The 16,706-nt window shown below is 40.8% G+C and overlaps 1 protein-coding gene across 1 annotated transcript in view; it reads right to left on the reverse strand.

Annotated features, from left to right (window-relative positions):
- Positions 1-16,021: 16,021 nt before the first annotated feature.
- Positions 16,022-16,706, reverse strand: part of LOC120051889 (forkhead box C1-A-like) — a 2,219-nt gene continuing 1,534 nt past the window's right edge. The window contains exon 1 of the mRNA XM_038998776.1: positions 16,022-16,706. This exon is cut by the window's right edge and continues 1,534 nt beyond it. Within this exon, the coding sequence (XP_038854704.1) occupies positions 16,602-16,706 (105 nt within the window). The 3' untranslated portion in view covers positions 16,022-16,601.

Here is a 16,706-nt window from a genome sequence, read left to right on the forward strand (position 1 = left end):
AGATGCAGGAACAGAAGTGTACAGAATCTCAGGCAGATAATCTGTAGGGATTATCATGGTTGTCATGCTGAGGTGGGGCGTGATGACGCTGTGTGAATACTAGCCCTCAGCAGTGCCACCTCTGGCCACATCGTGACACTGCATGGGATATTATAGTGAGCATAGAGCTCCTATAAAATTATTAAGTATTTTAATTCCTAATTCTATGATAGTGAGTCAGTCCCTGGAGTGGCTGGGATTCCATATATGGAGGTCTTTCCCCTCTTTATCCCTCCTTCCCTTCACAATTTTTACATTCATCATTATTTTGCCCAGATCTCAACATGGCTGTAGGATATGTTGTATAATGCCATTTCACTTGAATATGCCTCATCTGAGAATGTTGTATCTCACCTATTATTTTAATTCATAAAGGTTTGTTCTAGACATATGTTTATTTGTGCGTTATAACAGATAACAGGCTGGTTATAAAATGTTTTAGTAGGTTTCGAGTGCAATTCAAAGTTTGAAATCAATTGGGGTGGACTCACCTTGAAACCCCCCGTTATTCGTGATAAAAACAGCTGATATTAATTTCACTTTCAAAATGTTCTCCTTTTAAAATAGAACATAATTAATGTTATTATAGAGTCACTCCATTAAAAACTCCTATAATTCATATAATTATATAACTTTATATAATTATGATACTTAAATGATAAATTATGTTCATTGCTGTAATAATAAGTCTGTAAATGTGCCTGTTTATAGCACTGGAACCCAACTGAATGTGATTAATGTAGTGTAACTCTCTACGACTGCAAATGGACTTTGTGAACTGACTCCTAAAAGAGGACAAGAGCTTTTATCAGATGGCTGATGTGAAGACTAATATCACTGAAAAAAGTTATACAAAATAAAAAATAAATCACTTTTGAAGAGCGATCGGAGGTTGTATTCACTCAACAACAACAAAAAAACGCATGAAAAGCATTTTGTAGCTAAACATTTTATGAATCAACTGCAACAAAGTTTGTGTGTGTGCACGTGTGATACGCGTGTGTGCATTTGCATGCGTGTGCGAGACTGTTAGACATGATGATTGAGGGCTGTGGAGCAGCTCAGAGATGTGGGTCCCTGGTCTATAAAAGGCTGAAGTATGTGTGTCCCTGAGTAGGACCAGGCTACTCTAAGGCTGCTGTAGCGTTCCTCTGTAATAAGATCACCCAGAAACAGACATTTTCAAGCGTTTTAGTGTCAGAAAGAAAAAGACGGCTCTGCCTTTATAAGTTCACTTCTCTATTCAGCCATGGACTTGAGCATATTGGGACTGACACATACTCTCCCTCTATAAATATGTCACCACGTCATCAACTGTAAGTCTAAATCTCAACAAGAAGTGCGAGAATTTAACCGAGTTGTTCAAGAAACTTGTGTACGATTCAAAGATACACATTGATTATTAGGATAACAACTAATTAAGCAAGATGGCACTGACAGACAGGGTCGCCTAGCTTCCAGTCCTTAACAAACTATGCAGTATTTTGTTTTTTTATGTATTATTTCTTACATTGCTAGCCCAAAAAATGTTAAGTGTCATTACATTCAGCCGGGAAGAACTATTGGATATCAGAGCAATGTCAACTTACCAGCACTACGACCAAGAATACGACTTTCCCGAAGCGGGTCCTTTGTTCGAACCACCCAAGGTATTAGAGCTGATTCCAGAGGCTGACACAAAACAACTTTGCAGCAGAAGAGGTAGATGGAGCGGCCTTCTGGTCAGACTTTGAAGGCGCGCACACCACCCACCACTTCCGAGTATATTACTCGCTAATGTCCAGTCTCTAGTTAACAAGGTAGACGGAAATAGGGCAAGAGTTGCTTTCCAGAGACACATCTGGGATTGTAACATACTCTGTTTTACGGAAACATGGCTCTCTGGGGACATGCTGTCGGAGTCGGTACAGCCACCGGGATTCTTTGTGTGTCGGGCCGACAGGAATAAACATCTCTCAGGGAAGAAGGAGGGCGGGGCTGTATGTTTAATGATTAATGACTCATGGTGTAATTGTAACAACATACAGGAACTCAAGTCCTTCTTTTCACAGGACCTAGAATTCCTTACAATCAAATGCCAACCTTATTATCTCCCAAGAGAAATCTCTTCGGTTATTGTCACAGCCGTGTATATCCCCCCTCAAGCCGATACCACGACAGCCCTCAAGGAACTCCACTGGACTCTATGCAAACTGGAAACCATATATCCTGAGGCTGCATTTATTGCAGCTGGGGATTTTAACAACTAACTTCCGTGATGCATACAACGCCCTCCCCCGCCCTCCGTCCGGCAAATCTGACCATGACTCCATTTTGCTTTTCCCCTCATATTGGCAGAAATTCAAAGATGATATACCCGTGACTAGGACCTTTCAACGCTGGTGTGACCAATCGGAATCCACTCTTCAAGATTGTTTTGATCACGCGGACTGGGACATGTTCCGGTTAGCCTCAGAGACTAATATAGATTTATACGCTGATTTGGCAAGGGAGTTTATAAGGAAGTGCATAGGAGACATTGTACCCACTGTGACTAGCAAAACCTACCCTAACCAGAAACCGTGGATAGATGGCGGTATACGCACTAAACAGAAAGCACTATCCAGCACATTTAACCATGGAAAGATGACCAGGAATATGGCCGATTACAAACAGTGTAGTTATTCCCTCGGCAAGGCAATCAAACAAGCGAAATGTCAGTATAAGGAAAAAGTGGAGTTGCAATTCAATGGCTCAGACACAAGATGTATGTGGCAGGGTCTACAGACAACCACAGACTATAAAAAAAAAATCAGCCACGTCACGGACACCGACATCTTTGCTTCCAGATAAACTAAACGCATTCTTTGCCCGCTTTGAGGATAAAAAAGTGCCACCAACGCAGCCCGCTACCAAGGACTGTGGGCTCTCCTTCTCCGTGGTCGACGTGAGTAAGACATTTAAACGTGTTAACCCTCGCAAGGCTGCCGGCCCAGACGGCATCCCAAACCGCGTCCTCAGAGCATACGCAGACCAGCTGGCTGGTGTGTTTACAGACATATTTAATCTCTCCCTATCCCAGTCTGCTGTCCCCACATGCTTCAAGATGGCCACCATTGTTCCTGTACACAAGAAGGCAAAGGTAACTGAACTGAATGACTATTGCCCTGTATCACTCACTGCTGTCATCATGAAGTGCTTTGAGAGACTAGTCAAGGATCATATCACCTCCACCTTACCTCTCACCCTAGACCCACCTCAATTTGCATACAGCCCCAATAGGTCCACAGACGATGCAATCACCATTAAACTGCACACTGCCCTATCCCATCTGGACAAGAGGAATACCTATATAAGAATGCTGCTCATTGACTACGACTCAGCATTCAACACCATAGTACCCTCCAAGCTCATTATTAAGCTTGAGGCCCTGGGTCTCAACCCCACCCTGTGCGATTGGGTCCTGGACTTCCTAACAGGCAAGGAAACAACATCTCAACTTCACTGATCCTCAACACTGAGGCCCCACAAGTGTGTATGCTCAGCCCCCAACTGTACTCCCTGTTCACCCATGACTGCGTGTCCATGCACGCCTCCAACTCAATTATCAAGTTTGCAGACGACACGTTAGTAGGCTTGATCACCAACAACAATGAGACAGCCTATAGGGAGGAGTTGAGGGCACTCGTAGTTTGTTGTCAGGAAAACAACCTCTCACTCAACGTCAACAAAACAAAGGAGATGATCGTGGACTTCAGGAAACAGCAGAGGGAGCACCCCCCCCCACCCCCCCCCCCCCCCCCCACCCACCCACCCATCCACATCAACAGGACAGCTGTGGAGGAGGTGGAAATGTTTAAGTTCCTCAGCGTACACATCACGGACAAACTGAAATAGTCCAGAAATTTGGCTTATCACCTAAAACCATCACAAACTTTTACAGATGCACAATTGAGAGCATCTTGTCGGGCTGTATCACCGCCTAGTACGGCAACTGCACCGCCCACAACCGCAGGGCTCTCCAGAGGGTGGTGCGGTCAGTAAAACGCATCACCTAGGGAAAACTACTGTACCTTCTCTCCATGACACCTTCAGCACCCGATGTCACAGGAAGGACAAAAAGATCATCAAGAACAACAACCACCCGAGCCACTGCCTGTTCACCCCGCTATCATCCAGAAGGCGAGGTCAGTACAGGTGCATCAAAGCTGGGACTGAGAGACTGAAAAATAGTTTCTATCTCAAGGCCATCAGACTGTTAAACAGCCATCAGTAACACAGAGAGGCTGCTGCCAACATAGAGACTTGAAACCATTGGCCACTTTAATAAATGGATCACTAGTCACTTTATTAATGCCACTTTAATAATGATGTTTACATATCTTGCAATACTCATCCCATATGTATATACTGTATTTTATACCATCTATTGCATCTTGCCTATGCCTCTTGGTCATTGCTCATCCATATATATATATGTAAATATTCTTATCCAATATCTTTACCTATGTGTATTAGGTAGTTGTGGAATTGTTAGATTACTTGTTTAATTGCTGCACTGTCGGCGCTAGATGCACAAGTATTTCACTACACTCGCAATAACATCTGCTAACCATGTGTATGTGACCAATAAAATTGTATTTGATTTGATTTAAATATTTAGACTGTTAAAATGAGGAGGGATAGTGAGATAAGAAAATAATGAGTGAGAACCTTTTTGGTGGTCTCAGGCAGGGTCTCAGTGGATTGTGAACCTAGTGCAAAACACAACAGGGAAACAGAGGAGGGAGCAAGTAGGGGATGAGGGAGGGAGGGGGTTACACCACTGAAGTCCCACAATTCATCATGCTCTGGCACCGACGAGGGCCGTCTGGAGGAGAGGGAGGGGGGAAAATCGGGGGAGTCTGGGATTGATGGCCAGTGAGACTTTGTAACCTCCCTTTCCCCGAGAGAGGGGATACTGCCGTGTGTGTGTGTGTGTGTGTGTGTGTGTGTGCGTGTGCGTGTGTGTGTGTTGGTGAGAGAGAGAGAGAGAGAGAGAGAGAGAGAGAGAGAGAGAAAGAGAGAGAGAGAGAGAGAGAGAGAGAGAGAGAGAGAGAGAGAGAGAGAGAGAGAGAGAGAGAGAGAGAGAGAGAGAGAGAGAGAGAGAGAGTTTATAATAGGGAGTCTCTACTGAACACTGACTGTAAAATGACTCTGTTCTAAACACCATTCTCTGGCCATGAAACATGACTGAGATATTTTTGTTTCTCTCTCTCCTTCCTTTCTCTGTCTCTCTCTCTCTCTCTCCCCAGGAATACCTAGGTGACAGCAATGACAAAGTTAGTCTGGAAAGCAAAGATCACTTTGAGGTGGGTGTTGCGCTTTACTCTGTGTGTGTCTGTGTGTGTTGTTTCGGAACCGACTACACAGCCTACTTTTAACACTGTATTTGCTAAGTCTAGGGGTTCCAGGCTTGTCTAATAGTTCTGTAACCTGAGCTAATGTGTGCATTGATGTGAGAAATCAGCGTTTGAGGATGGTGTTGGATGCACATGTGCCGAAAGAGACAGAAACCTTACCTCAGGTCTAGAGACAGCTCCATCTTGACTCCTTTGGGTCGGCGAGCCCAAGCAGATTATTATGTTCAGATGGTGACGGAAACAAAAAAGAAAACTACAAACAGGCATGCCTAAACTAAAGTTACTTAATAAAAATGAAAGGCCTCATGGCCAACAAACACACCAGCAATCTCATGGCTTGCAAGCTGGGACCCTGACGATCTTAATTGGCAGCACTTGATTTGCTTATCTAGCTTTGGCTCAGCACCTAGACCCGGTTGCTGCCACCTAGGGGATGGATGGAGTGTGGAAGTGTATCCTGGATAGTGTGTTTGTCTACAGTGCCTTCTGAAAGTATTCACACCACATTTCTTCAAAATGTTGTTGTGTTACAGCCTGAATGTAAAATGAATTGTCACAGGTCTACACACAATACCCCATAATATCAAAGTGGAATTATGTATTTTTTTATTTTTTATTTTAACAAATGAATTACAAATGAAAGGCTGAAATGTCTTGAGTCAATTATTTAACCCCTTTGTTATGTCAAGCCTAAATAAGTTCAGGAGTAAACATTTGCTTAACAAGTCATATAATATGTTGCATGGACTCACTCTGTGTTCAATAATAGTGTTTAACATGATTTTTTTTATGACAACCTCATTTATTTACCCCACACATATAATTACCCGTAAGAAGGGCACCTGTTGGAAGACATTGAATATCCCTTTGAGCATGGTGAAGTTATTAATTACACTTTGTATGGTGTATCAATACCCCCAGTCACTACAAAGATACAGGCGTCCTTCCTAACTCAGTTGCCAGAGAGGAAGGAAACACTCAGGGATTTCACTATGAGGCCAATGATGACTTTAAAACAGTTACAGAGTTTAATGTCTGTGAAAGGAGAAAACTGATGATGGCTCAACAACATTGTAGTTACTCCACAATACTAACCTAATTGACAGAGTGAAAAGAAGGAAGCCTGTACAGAATACGTATATTCCAAAACATGCATGCTGTTTGCAACAAGGCACTAAAGTAATACTGCAAGAAATGTGGCAAAGTAATTTACTTTTTGTCCTCAATACAATGTGTCATGTTTGGGGCAAAGTCAATACAACACATTACTGAGTACCACTCTCATATTTTCAAGCATAGTGATGGCTGCATCATGTTAAGGGTATGCTTGTAATAATTAAGGACTCTGGAGTGTTTCAAAATAAAAATTAACAGAATGGAGCTAAGCACAGGCAAAATCCTAGAGGGAAGCCTGGTTCAGTCTGCTTTCCACCAGACACTGGGAGATGAATTCACCATTAAAACACAAGCCCTAATTTACATTGGAGAGGTTTACCAAGAAGACAGTGAATGTTCTTGAGTGGCCGAGTTACAGTTTTGACTTAAATCTACTTGAAAATCTTTGGCAAGACCTGAAAATGGTTGTCTAGCAATGATCAACAACCAATTTGACAGAGCTTGAAAAATGTTTTTAAGAATAATGGGCAAATGTTGCACAAATCCAGGTGTGGAAAGCTCTTAGAGACTTACCCAGAAAGACTCACAGCTGTAATTGCTGCCAAAGGTGCTTCTACTAAATTTTGACTCAGTGGTGTGAATACTTATGTAAATTAGATTGTTCTGTATTTAATTTTCAATAATACTTTGTGTTTACGTGGTATTGTGTGTAAATGGTGAGAGAGAAAAAAATATCATCCATTTGGCATTCAGGCTGTAACACAACAAAATGTGGAATAAGTCAAGAGGTATGAACTGTTCACTGTGTGGCCAACACTAACCTTCCCCCCATATTGTGTGTGTGTGTGTGTGTGTGTGTGTGTGTGTGTGTGTGTGTGTGTGTGTGTGTGTGTGTGTGTGTGTGTGTGTGTGTGTGTGTTTGTGTTTGTGTGTGTGTGTGTGTGTGTGTGTGTGTGTGTGTGTGTGTGTGTGTGTGTGTGTGTGTGTGTGTGTGTGTGTGTGTGTGTGTGTGTGTCTGTGTGGTGGGACTGGAGATGCACAGCATGCTGGTCTTCTTTGATGACATTCTTCCCAGCCGGCCTCTTGTGTTGTCAGTCCGCTTTTTTAAACACAACTTAAACTGGGGAAATTAAGCAGCTTTTAAGTAGCAAAACTAATGCTTTATACCTGGTTATGAGCCTAATAGAGCAATGAGAAGTAGCTAAACTCTGATTCAACAAACCAATTTGGACAAATCTCCCACTTACCAACCACAGTAAATGACATCAACATGACTAAATTAAGAGAAAGCAGTCATCTGAACAGATTTGATGCCTACAAATGATGTTGTCTCCATTATTTCCCTTATTTTTGTCTTAGGGCTTTTGTATTTCAACCTATTTGTCCAGAATCTATAAACTGTTTGGTTGTCAGCTTTTTGTAAATTCATATTTAGGCTCTATGTAGGTTAAGAGTACATAATATCTGTTTCTCAACTAAACCACCATAGTACTCTTTAGGAGCTTGTGAAAGAGATAGTTGATGCTGACATCCAACTCATGAAGAATATTCCAAACGCATAAAACCACGTCCTGTAAATCAATCCAAACCTAGGGAATCGGCTGAGCACTCCAGACCACACAGTGCACAGCGACTCTACAGTCGCTACTGTACGTTAGAAGGAATATTACAACTCGTCTGGAAATAATTGTTTCGTCACTTTCCTGTCCCAAATTAAGTATATCCGTCTGTCATTTGTAAAAAGACCCAAAAATATTTTAGAGATTTCATTCAACGTTTGTGACGTATGTATTTCAGAATATAAATACAATTAAACCTGTTATTTGATATATTAGTTGGCCGTATACTTTGTGAATATTTTCTTGACTGTTGATACCCAAACTCTTCAGCACTTTCCCTTTAACATTTTAATTATCCTAAGTGTTTATGATTTGGATGATAATTCGCTCTTCAACGTTATTTCACAAATATGTGGATAGACCAGAGGACACGTGTACAAATGTGTGCCTGATAAATAGGGGAGAGATGTTATGTCTTTGGTTAAATCTTGTAGGGGTATTTTAGAGGTAAAACCTCAAGCTTGAGGCGAGTCAGAATATTGGAGTAATGTTGTCTGAGAGAGTCTCGCGCCCAGGTTGCTCAGAGGTCGATCGAGTCTCAGCCCCTGTCATTTCCCTTCCCCTGTCATTTCCCTTCTCGCAGTCGGCTTTCCTCGGTTTGCCCCGTGAGCACACTGCCCCTATTAATTCCTCAGGAAATGCGCTTCCTCGAGGCCTGGCCCTGGATCCCACTCCTGCAGAATGTGTCTCATTCTAGACGTTCTATGTGCCCGGTCCAAGCACAGCGCTCCCGGGAGGCTGCTTCTACTCTACATAATGACCTCTGTCGTTTTGTCGTTGACTCTTGCTGGAATATGTGGAAAATGAACCGCTTGAACAATCCCACTAAAGTCGATGTCCGCGCCCCCGCGGAAATAGAATTAGCATAATAATAAATAATCGCCATAAAATCTATCAGTTTAAGATAGAGATTTTTTTTTGTTGCATTGGATGAGTCTCAATCTACTGCATCCGCCTATGTTGCACTTCTGCATTTGCGGTGAAAGGTGACAGAGCTGGAGCAGTGTTTGTCAGACCATGAGACATCCCAAAAAATCGGTCTTCTTACAAAAGCGTCTGTAGCTTCCGAATGGTTTGACCTTCAAACTATTATGAAGAGATTGACAGATGAGACTCTCGCGAGCATGTGCATGTCAGTTGTTTTGCTCTAGGAAACCCACAAGCCTCACAAGACCAGTCTGAAGGTCCCATACCAGTTTTTAAAAAATGAAAGTATATATGGAGACTGTTTAATGCCAAAAATATGGGGTTAGATACACACACACACACATATAGATTCAGATTCAGATTCACTAGATGGAACAACAGATATATATATATATATATATATATATATATATATATATATATATATATATATATATATATATATATATATATATATATATATATATATATCTGTTGTATATATATATCTGTTGTATATATATCTGTTATATATATATCTGTTGTTCCATCTAGTGAATCTGTTATTCAATACGTTTGTATGGATTAATAGCAGTAAGACCCAAAATAACTTTTCATTAAAAAAAAATGTTATATTTTTTTTTGATATTTCAAGGGGTCTTAATATCAAATAGATAAATTATCCTTGTTATGACCTTCTTAAAACAATTCCATATAACGTCGGGAGCCCTTTGACATTTTTCTTAAATTGAAAATTGAGGGTTTCAAAGTAGGTTTGCAAAGAGGGAACGAACTGATTTGTATAGATTTGCCTGCCTGCCTCTCTCTTTTTTTCTTAAAGACAACACCTCGAACATTTAAACTCACAGTTTGACCATTGGAGGCAGCGCTGCATCTGTGTGGACCTGTAATTGGTAACAGATGGAGCTTTGAGGTTGGCCCTGGAGCCCAGCAGAACCCGGCTGCGAGCGAAAACACACCAGTTTCCACTGTGCGGAGTCTCCTCCTCGCGCCCTACCGGCCCCATACAGGTGCACGGGCCTAGCCGCGCGCCACCACTAACTGCAGCAGCCCTGTGCTGGTCGAGGCTCGCCTTTCAGAAAACACGGGAACTGAAGGCAGGAGACCCTGTTCCAGGCTGGAGTTACTAGAAAAGAACGCGAGAGGAGTGTGTGCCATCACCATATTTTTTAGAAGAACTTGGCTATGAAAAACGAAAATAGGCCTTAATACTTTTTACTGTAAAAGCGTAGAGCAAAATAAAATGAAATACTCTAACAATCTCCTGAAATGGTCTTTAAAACATTTGTTTTATCGCTCCCTGTTCATTACCCTTAGGCTATTCCTAATGTGTGAAACAGAGGGTTGCTAATTGTATTGTATTGCTAATATATTTGCCTCAATTTGAATATAAGGTCTCATTAAAATGTTTGGTTTCATAAATATAATCCAAATGTAATATATACAGGCTCGAGACAAATCATTGCCTTACCAGTTTGGAATGCATTCTCAATGTGTTTTTGTTTTTCGTGTCATAGGCCACCGTTGAAAATCAGCTATCACCTGTTCTTCATAAAGCAACAGAGAATTAATGAAAATACACTACGTCTATAGCCTAGTAGGCTATAGGCTATATATTCTTTAAATAAATAAAAAGTGAGAGTAAAAAGAAAGCGTGAATATAGAAAAACTCCAGCGGAAATGGCGTCCTTAAGTCATCTGAACCCTGTTAGTGCTTAGCATTTCTGACATTCTCCACTGCCTCGATAAATAAACAAGTAAAGGGGAAATTGTTTGGTAAGTGGAACTCTGTAATTGGATTTATCTCTAATAAAACATAGCAGATTGAGATTACCATCAGAAAGGGCCCCAAATACTGATGCAGTATGAACATTAATCTAAAATGTTGTTTGTTTGTCTTTTTCCTGTAAGATTATTTGTGTGCTATTTCTAAAGGCTGACTGTCACCAACTGATGAGCGAATAGAGAACCATGAGATCGTCTCGATTACCTGAGAACTCGTACAAAAGCCTTTAATTGTTCATTCTCTTGTCACTTGGATAGCCTATATGCCTAGTTTATAGCAATACTGTATCGAGTAGCCTAAATTCATAAGTTTACTGTTTGCTGTTTACATAGTGATAATTACTGTTTCGTGTTCTCCTTTTCTTGCCAACATATTGACTCATAATCATAATCCTTGAATTGGTGTTTGGCATATCGGTTTACGACAGTTGATAGGTATAAGCCTTGCTCAATTACACTATTGTAATAGAACCTATCGTGTCGTAGAACCACTAAACGTCCCCACGAAGCAGTGGCAATCTTCACCGTCACTTCTGACTTTTCCGAGTGGTTTGGAAAATGGTGCGCCTTCACGCGTTTTTATCTCCCCAGCTCCTTGGCTCCCCCGGATTCTGCCCCGAGGCCTGCCCGCACAGGACCGGCCTGGGCGGTGAGACAGACATGACACTCCTGTGGTTAGATTTATCCCCACCACGACCTTAAACAGTGCTTAGTAAATGATGTCTTAATGTATCAGACGAGCAGAGATTGAATGACCGTGGATTATTTTTTGGGACATATTCATGCATTGACGTGTTATTGAGTGGCGTAGCCTACAGCTTTATCTTGAAGGCGTCCAGAAGTGTTGGGTTTGTAGGCCTTAACAGCTTAATTGAAAGGCGAGGGGAGGGTCTCAGCGAAGCGTTATACATCCTCTTTGTGTGTGTGTGTTTGTGTGTGTGTGTGTGTGTGTGTGTGTGTGTGTGTGTGTGATATTGCCTGGCAAATTGATTTGATAAACTCTGCCCCTGACGCTCATACAGCCCATGTCAGTCTGTGTGCATTGAGCGAATGTCATGACATTCCAACAGACATTCTCACGTTCACTCATTACGTTTTTAATTACGTTTTTAGCTCATTGTGGAATGTGCAACACCTAACAAATAGTCAAATACAGTTTAATACTTAATGGGAAAGTTGTGTTGTTGTGGTCCTACTTAGGCTACTTTAATCAAGGCTATTATTAGAATATTGCCTGCAAGGTCAGCAATCTTTTCCTATACTAGGCTATTTGTTTTAACCGAATTATTTCATTTTCATAACTATAATGCATAATGCATAGTTTGAAAGTTCAATTCCTTTATTTAATATCTGTCCAAATTCCTTTATTTTTTGTAAAAATGATTTTGCTAGTATTAAATCAAGAGTTATAACAATTCCGGTTATCATTATTGCAGCAGAAATCCTCGCCTTGATTAAATATTATCTGTGTCAATAAAATGTGTATTTAGCAACCCATATTTAATTAACGTGTAATAACTTAATTTTAACCTCAATATTAATAATGACGTGTTAATTTGCATAACGCCTTATTTTATCTGAAAAACTTATCACATGCATTATTTTGTCATAAAGGCAAGCACTCCCCTCACGATCTTTCAACCTAAATAAAGTTCAAATCGTATAGTAGGCCTATAGGATTTATTATTTTACAACACTTGAACCTTCTTTAAAGATATGCCTGTCTCCACATAATTATTTATGTTGGTGTAAACGCCTAGGCTATAGTGTAGCCTATTAGCTAGTGCTGTGCATGTATGTGGTTGTGCGTGTGGAGGAGGGTGTCCAAGTAACCTAATTGATTAGTCATCTCTGTCTTGTCAACAGTAATAATCCATGATGTATTCTGTGGTTTGTGTAAACAGCGCGGGAGAGTGTTTTAGGCCAGAAGTGGTAGGCCTATAGGCACTAGACCGCTTTAGAAAGCAACCGTTGCTCATATAGTGGCAGCACGTCGCTTCGCCTTTTTATGAAGCATTGTTGACATCCTCCCCATTGACCTCTACCTCTCGCTCTGCCTTTTCCGTCCCATGAAAAATGATTCCGCGCGCTGATTGAATTTTATTCCTTCCTGACCTGGCCCGTTCGTGACAGCGCCATCCATCTTCGCGCGCCGACTTGAAGTTCGTTTAATTACTTCGGAAAGAATCGGATGATTTTTATTAGCGCGATTATGGCTAGGCATCTATGAGAGACGATCAACATTTGAACTATCTGCCTATTGAATTATTGGTCGGCCACTATTATATTTCAATCTAATTATATGTGTATTGTTGTGATACAGCCTATGCCAATGCATAGATCTACATTTATAGTTGTTTATTTTTTGTTGTCATGATAAAAACGGTACAGCCTCTAACCAGTAAACTACAAGGAACTTGTTTTTATTAGGCTACTGATACACCAATAGTTTATGCGCCATAATAAAATGAGGATAAAACCATCCAGGTTAATAAGCAACATTAGCAGTGTTTATTACTACAGACTAATAGCCTGGAACAGGTCGACGGACTGGAACAACTTTGGTTTGTGCTGTCAAGCAGCCTATATTGAGTGGAGCATTTGTGCTGCGGTGTAGTGTTCCCTGTTCACTTGCTCCATTCTCGATCCAATAGTTTCACAAATGCAAGCAATCACAACAATGACACATTTTCACTGACAACCAGAGAGAAGTCAATCTCCGACCCACTCCTGCCTCCCCCACTTGCCCTACAGACACACCTGCATTACATTTGGGCCTCAGCAAAGCGCTGGTGTCAGAGAGTAAAAATATCTCCTCTCCTCCACTCTCACTGTTCTTTAATCCACAGAGCCCGGGGCCGACTGGCTGCTGGTTCTGGCTCAGCGCGGAGGAATGTGATATAATGCATATAGGCTAAATTCATTACTCTCATATGTTTGACTGAGCCCCAGGATGTGTCCCAAATGGTACCCTATTCCCATATATAGTGCTCTACGTTTGACGCCCTGGCACTAGGGAATAGGGTGTCATTTGGGATGGCCCCCAGTCAGTTACTCCGTGTAATAGTCAGACCCAGGGCCACATGCTTAGAGGCCGCGGATTAGGGAGGGAGGGAGAATATTGTCGTTGACACAATAAGCAAGCAGATGCTTTCTGTACATCCCTGTACACTCAATTAACGAGCAAATTGCCCAAGCTGTAGTGACTACCAATTGTTACTCTATTGGAACGATGAAGTAGTTTGACTGGTGGTCTGCTGCACAAACATGTTAGCTGTTTTTTTTTAAGGAAACCACTACAATTTTGTTGTGAATTTGTTTAAACTGCAAATTTGTTTTATCTGCAATTCAAACAGTCAAGCTACAGTAATATCTTAGCAGTGATTATTTTAAAACATCTTAAATGGTACAAATTGGTGTGTATTGAATTAAAGGAAATAATAATAATAATAACGATATAGGCATGCAAAAGAAAACACATTTTCACCAGATCTTGGCCTATAGCATTAGCAATAGATTTTCTCGAAACCGACTGATATTTTTTGGGACAATATCTAGATTAACAATTATACTTTTAATTCCTAATTTAAATTAATTCAAAGTGTCTCTCTCTTTCTATCCCTCTCTCGCTCGCTCGCTCTCTCTCTCTCTCTCGCGCGCTCTCTCTCTCTCTCGCGCTCTCTCTCTCTCTCTCTCTCTCTCTCTGTGTGTGTGTGTGTTGTTGGCAATGTTTTATGTCATCTTTAACAAGTTGCTGCAGCAACCAAACATCTGGCAAAGATAATATTTCAGGTATGCGTGGTATAACTAAGCGTCCGTAAACACACGTGGCCACTCCAAACAACAGCCGGATACCCTGGCACCGTGGAGCTAGTAGCCTAAACAGCGACCTAGCCCTCCATCAATAGCCGTGATACAACGTTTGGCTCCTGGCTCGCCCTGCACCAAGGACCCGTTAAACTAGAGGAGGCCTGGAGGTCAAGATGATGACAGAGTATCTCATCTCAGGGGAAAAAAAGCCGAGCAAGGCTTACATCTGTTGTCACCAAATTGACTCCACATCCCTCCTCAATATAGCCTTGTGATTTTAGAATATAAATTACTATGGTATCTTAATTGCACAAACACAACATTTGTTTGTGTAGATCTGTATCTCTCTCTCTAATCTCTATCCCTCTCCTCTGTCTCTCTCTCTGTCTCAGATTGTGTGCTGTAGTTCAGTGGAACATTTCATTTCTGCTGACTACACAAATATCGGCCAAGGCAGACGAGTAGGCCCAGTAGCCTACATTTTATTTAAGCTTTTTATAACAAAGCAAAAATGCCCAAATATTGCAAACCCTGCATTCAAGATAGGCCTGTCCTAAATATAGACACAAAACTAGCATTTTGCTAATCATTATTTTGATTTGGATGTTTTGGACCCACCAATCGTATTTCCCCCTATAGCACATCCCATAGCCTAAGGAGAGGTATGTTGAAACATTTGTTATGTTACCATAACAATAGCCTATCCTTTACAGGAATAACTAACAATTACACGGAAATATATCACAAACCCTGGGTACTTGCATAATACACTACAAGCCCAGGAACAAACATATAGCCTATATTACATCCTTTCGGATTACAGTACATGTGATACATCAGAACATCGGATTAGTGGCTGTAACCTTGTGTGTGTGTAGTATTGTTTTACGTTGTAATAATACTGGGACTCATAAGATTGTCACATCGTTGAAACTGTTTGGGTTTTACAGTGATTTCTCAAGAAAATAAACCAATGCAACTCACTACAGTCTGCAACGTTTGCTACCAGGCCAAAACTGCGTGCGGATGTACCCCCATAGGCCCCATTATTGTAGCAGGGCCATAAGGCCATCACAGTACATCAAGACAAGAAACAGAACGCCTTAATTACTCTAAATAGCCACCGTAAATATAGTCACACTGTGTGAGGTGTTTGTACCATAGTTTCTGTTTTATATAATTCATTCGAAATACCGAAGACAAACGTCCCCTGCAGTTTGTTTTGTTTACCTCAGTCTTTTAAAATGACAAATGATTTGAACCATAGGCCTATATACAAATGACGTCTATGTACGAACAGAAAAATGCAACATGACACCTAATTTTGCAATAATAGGCCAAACTTTTATTTGACATTGCGTCCCTTATTCTAAAGCCAGGACAATATAGGCCACTATGGCGAGCTAATAAACACGTCAGATTTAAATCAAATAGATTGGCAGTTCATTAGACAAACAATGCAATGCCTTCAGAATACTTATAACAAATAACACAAAACATTTAATAGAATAGGTCGGTATACAAGTTCCCTCCTTTTTATTAAAATAACAGTTCCTAGGACAATTTTAGGCAGCTGAATTTGGAAACTTAGTCCAGAACATCCAACTATAATCGCTTACTTTCTAATAATAAATTACTATATGCAATTTACAATCAATAACACGTTTATAAAATGGTGGATGATAAAACAACAATCTTTAAAAACAAAGTTCCCGAAGTGAGAGAGAAAAAAACTTACGTGTTTTTTGTTGTTGTAACACACGCCTCTGTCTGTCATACACACCAGAACAAATGTCATCTCTCTCAATATGTTTAGTCCATTCTGTGAGGAATAATGGACCGGTATGAGGGAGGTTTAAGTACAAAAAGATGAAAATATATATATTAAAGTTATTCATTTAAAAAAAACATGTTTTTGTTGTTTTTAGAACTTGCTGCAGTCATAAACGAAAGCTCCGGAAGTACGGTAGATGGATTGACCGGAGGGGAAAGCCATTTGACAGCTATTATTCCCATTAACCGGAGAGCT

The sequence above is a fragment of the Salvelinus namaycush genome, chromosome 8 (genome assembly GCF_016432855.1).
Source record: "Salvelinus namaycush isolate Seneca chromosome 8, SaNama_1.0, whole genome shotgun sequence".
Classification (NCBI taxonomy): Eukaryota; Metazoa; Chordata; class Actinopteri; order Salmoniformes; family Salmonidae; genus Salvelinus; species Salvelinus namaycush.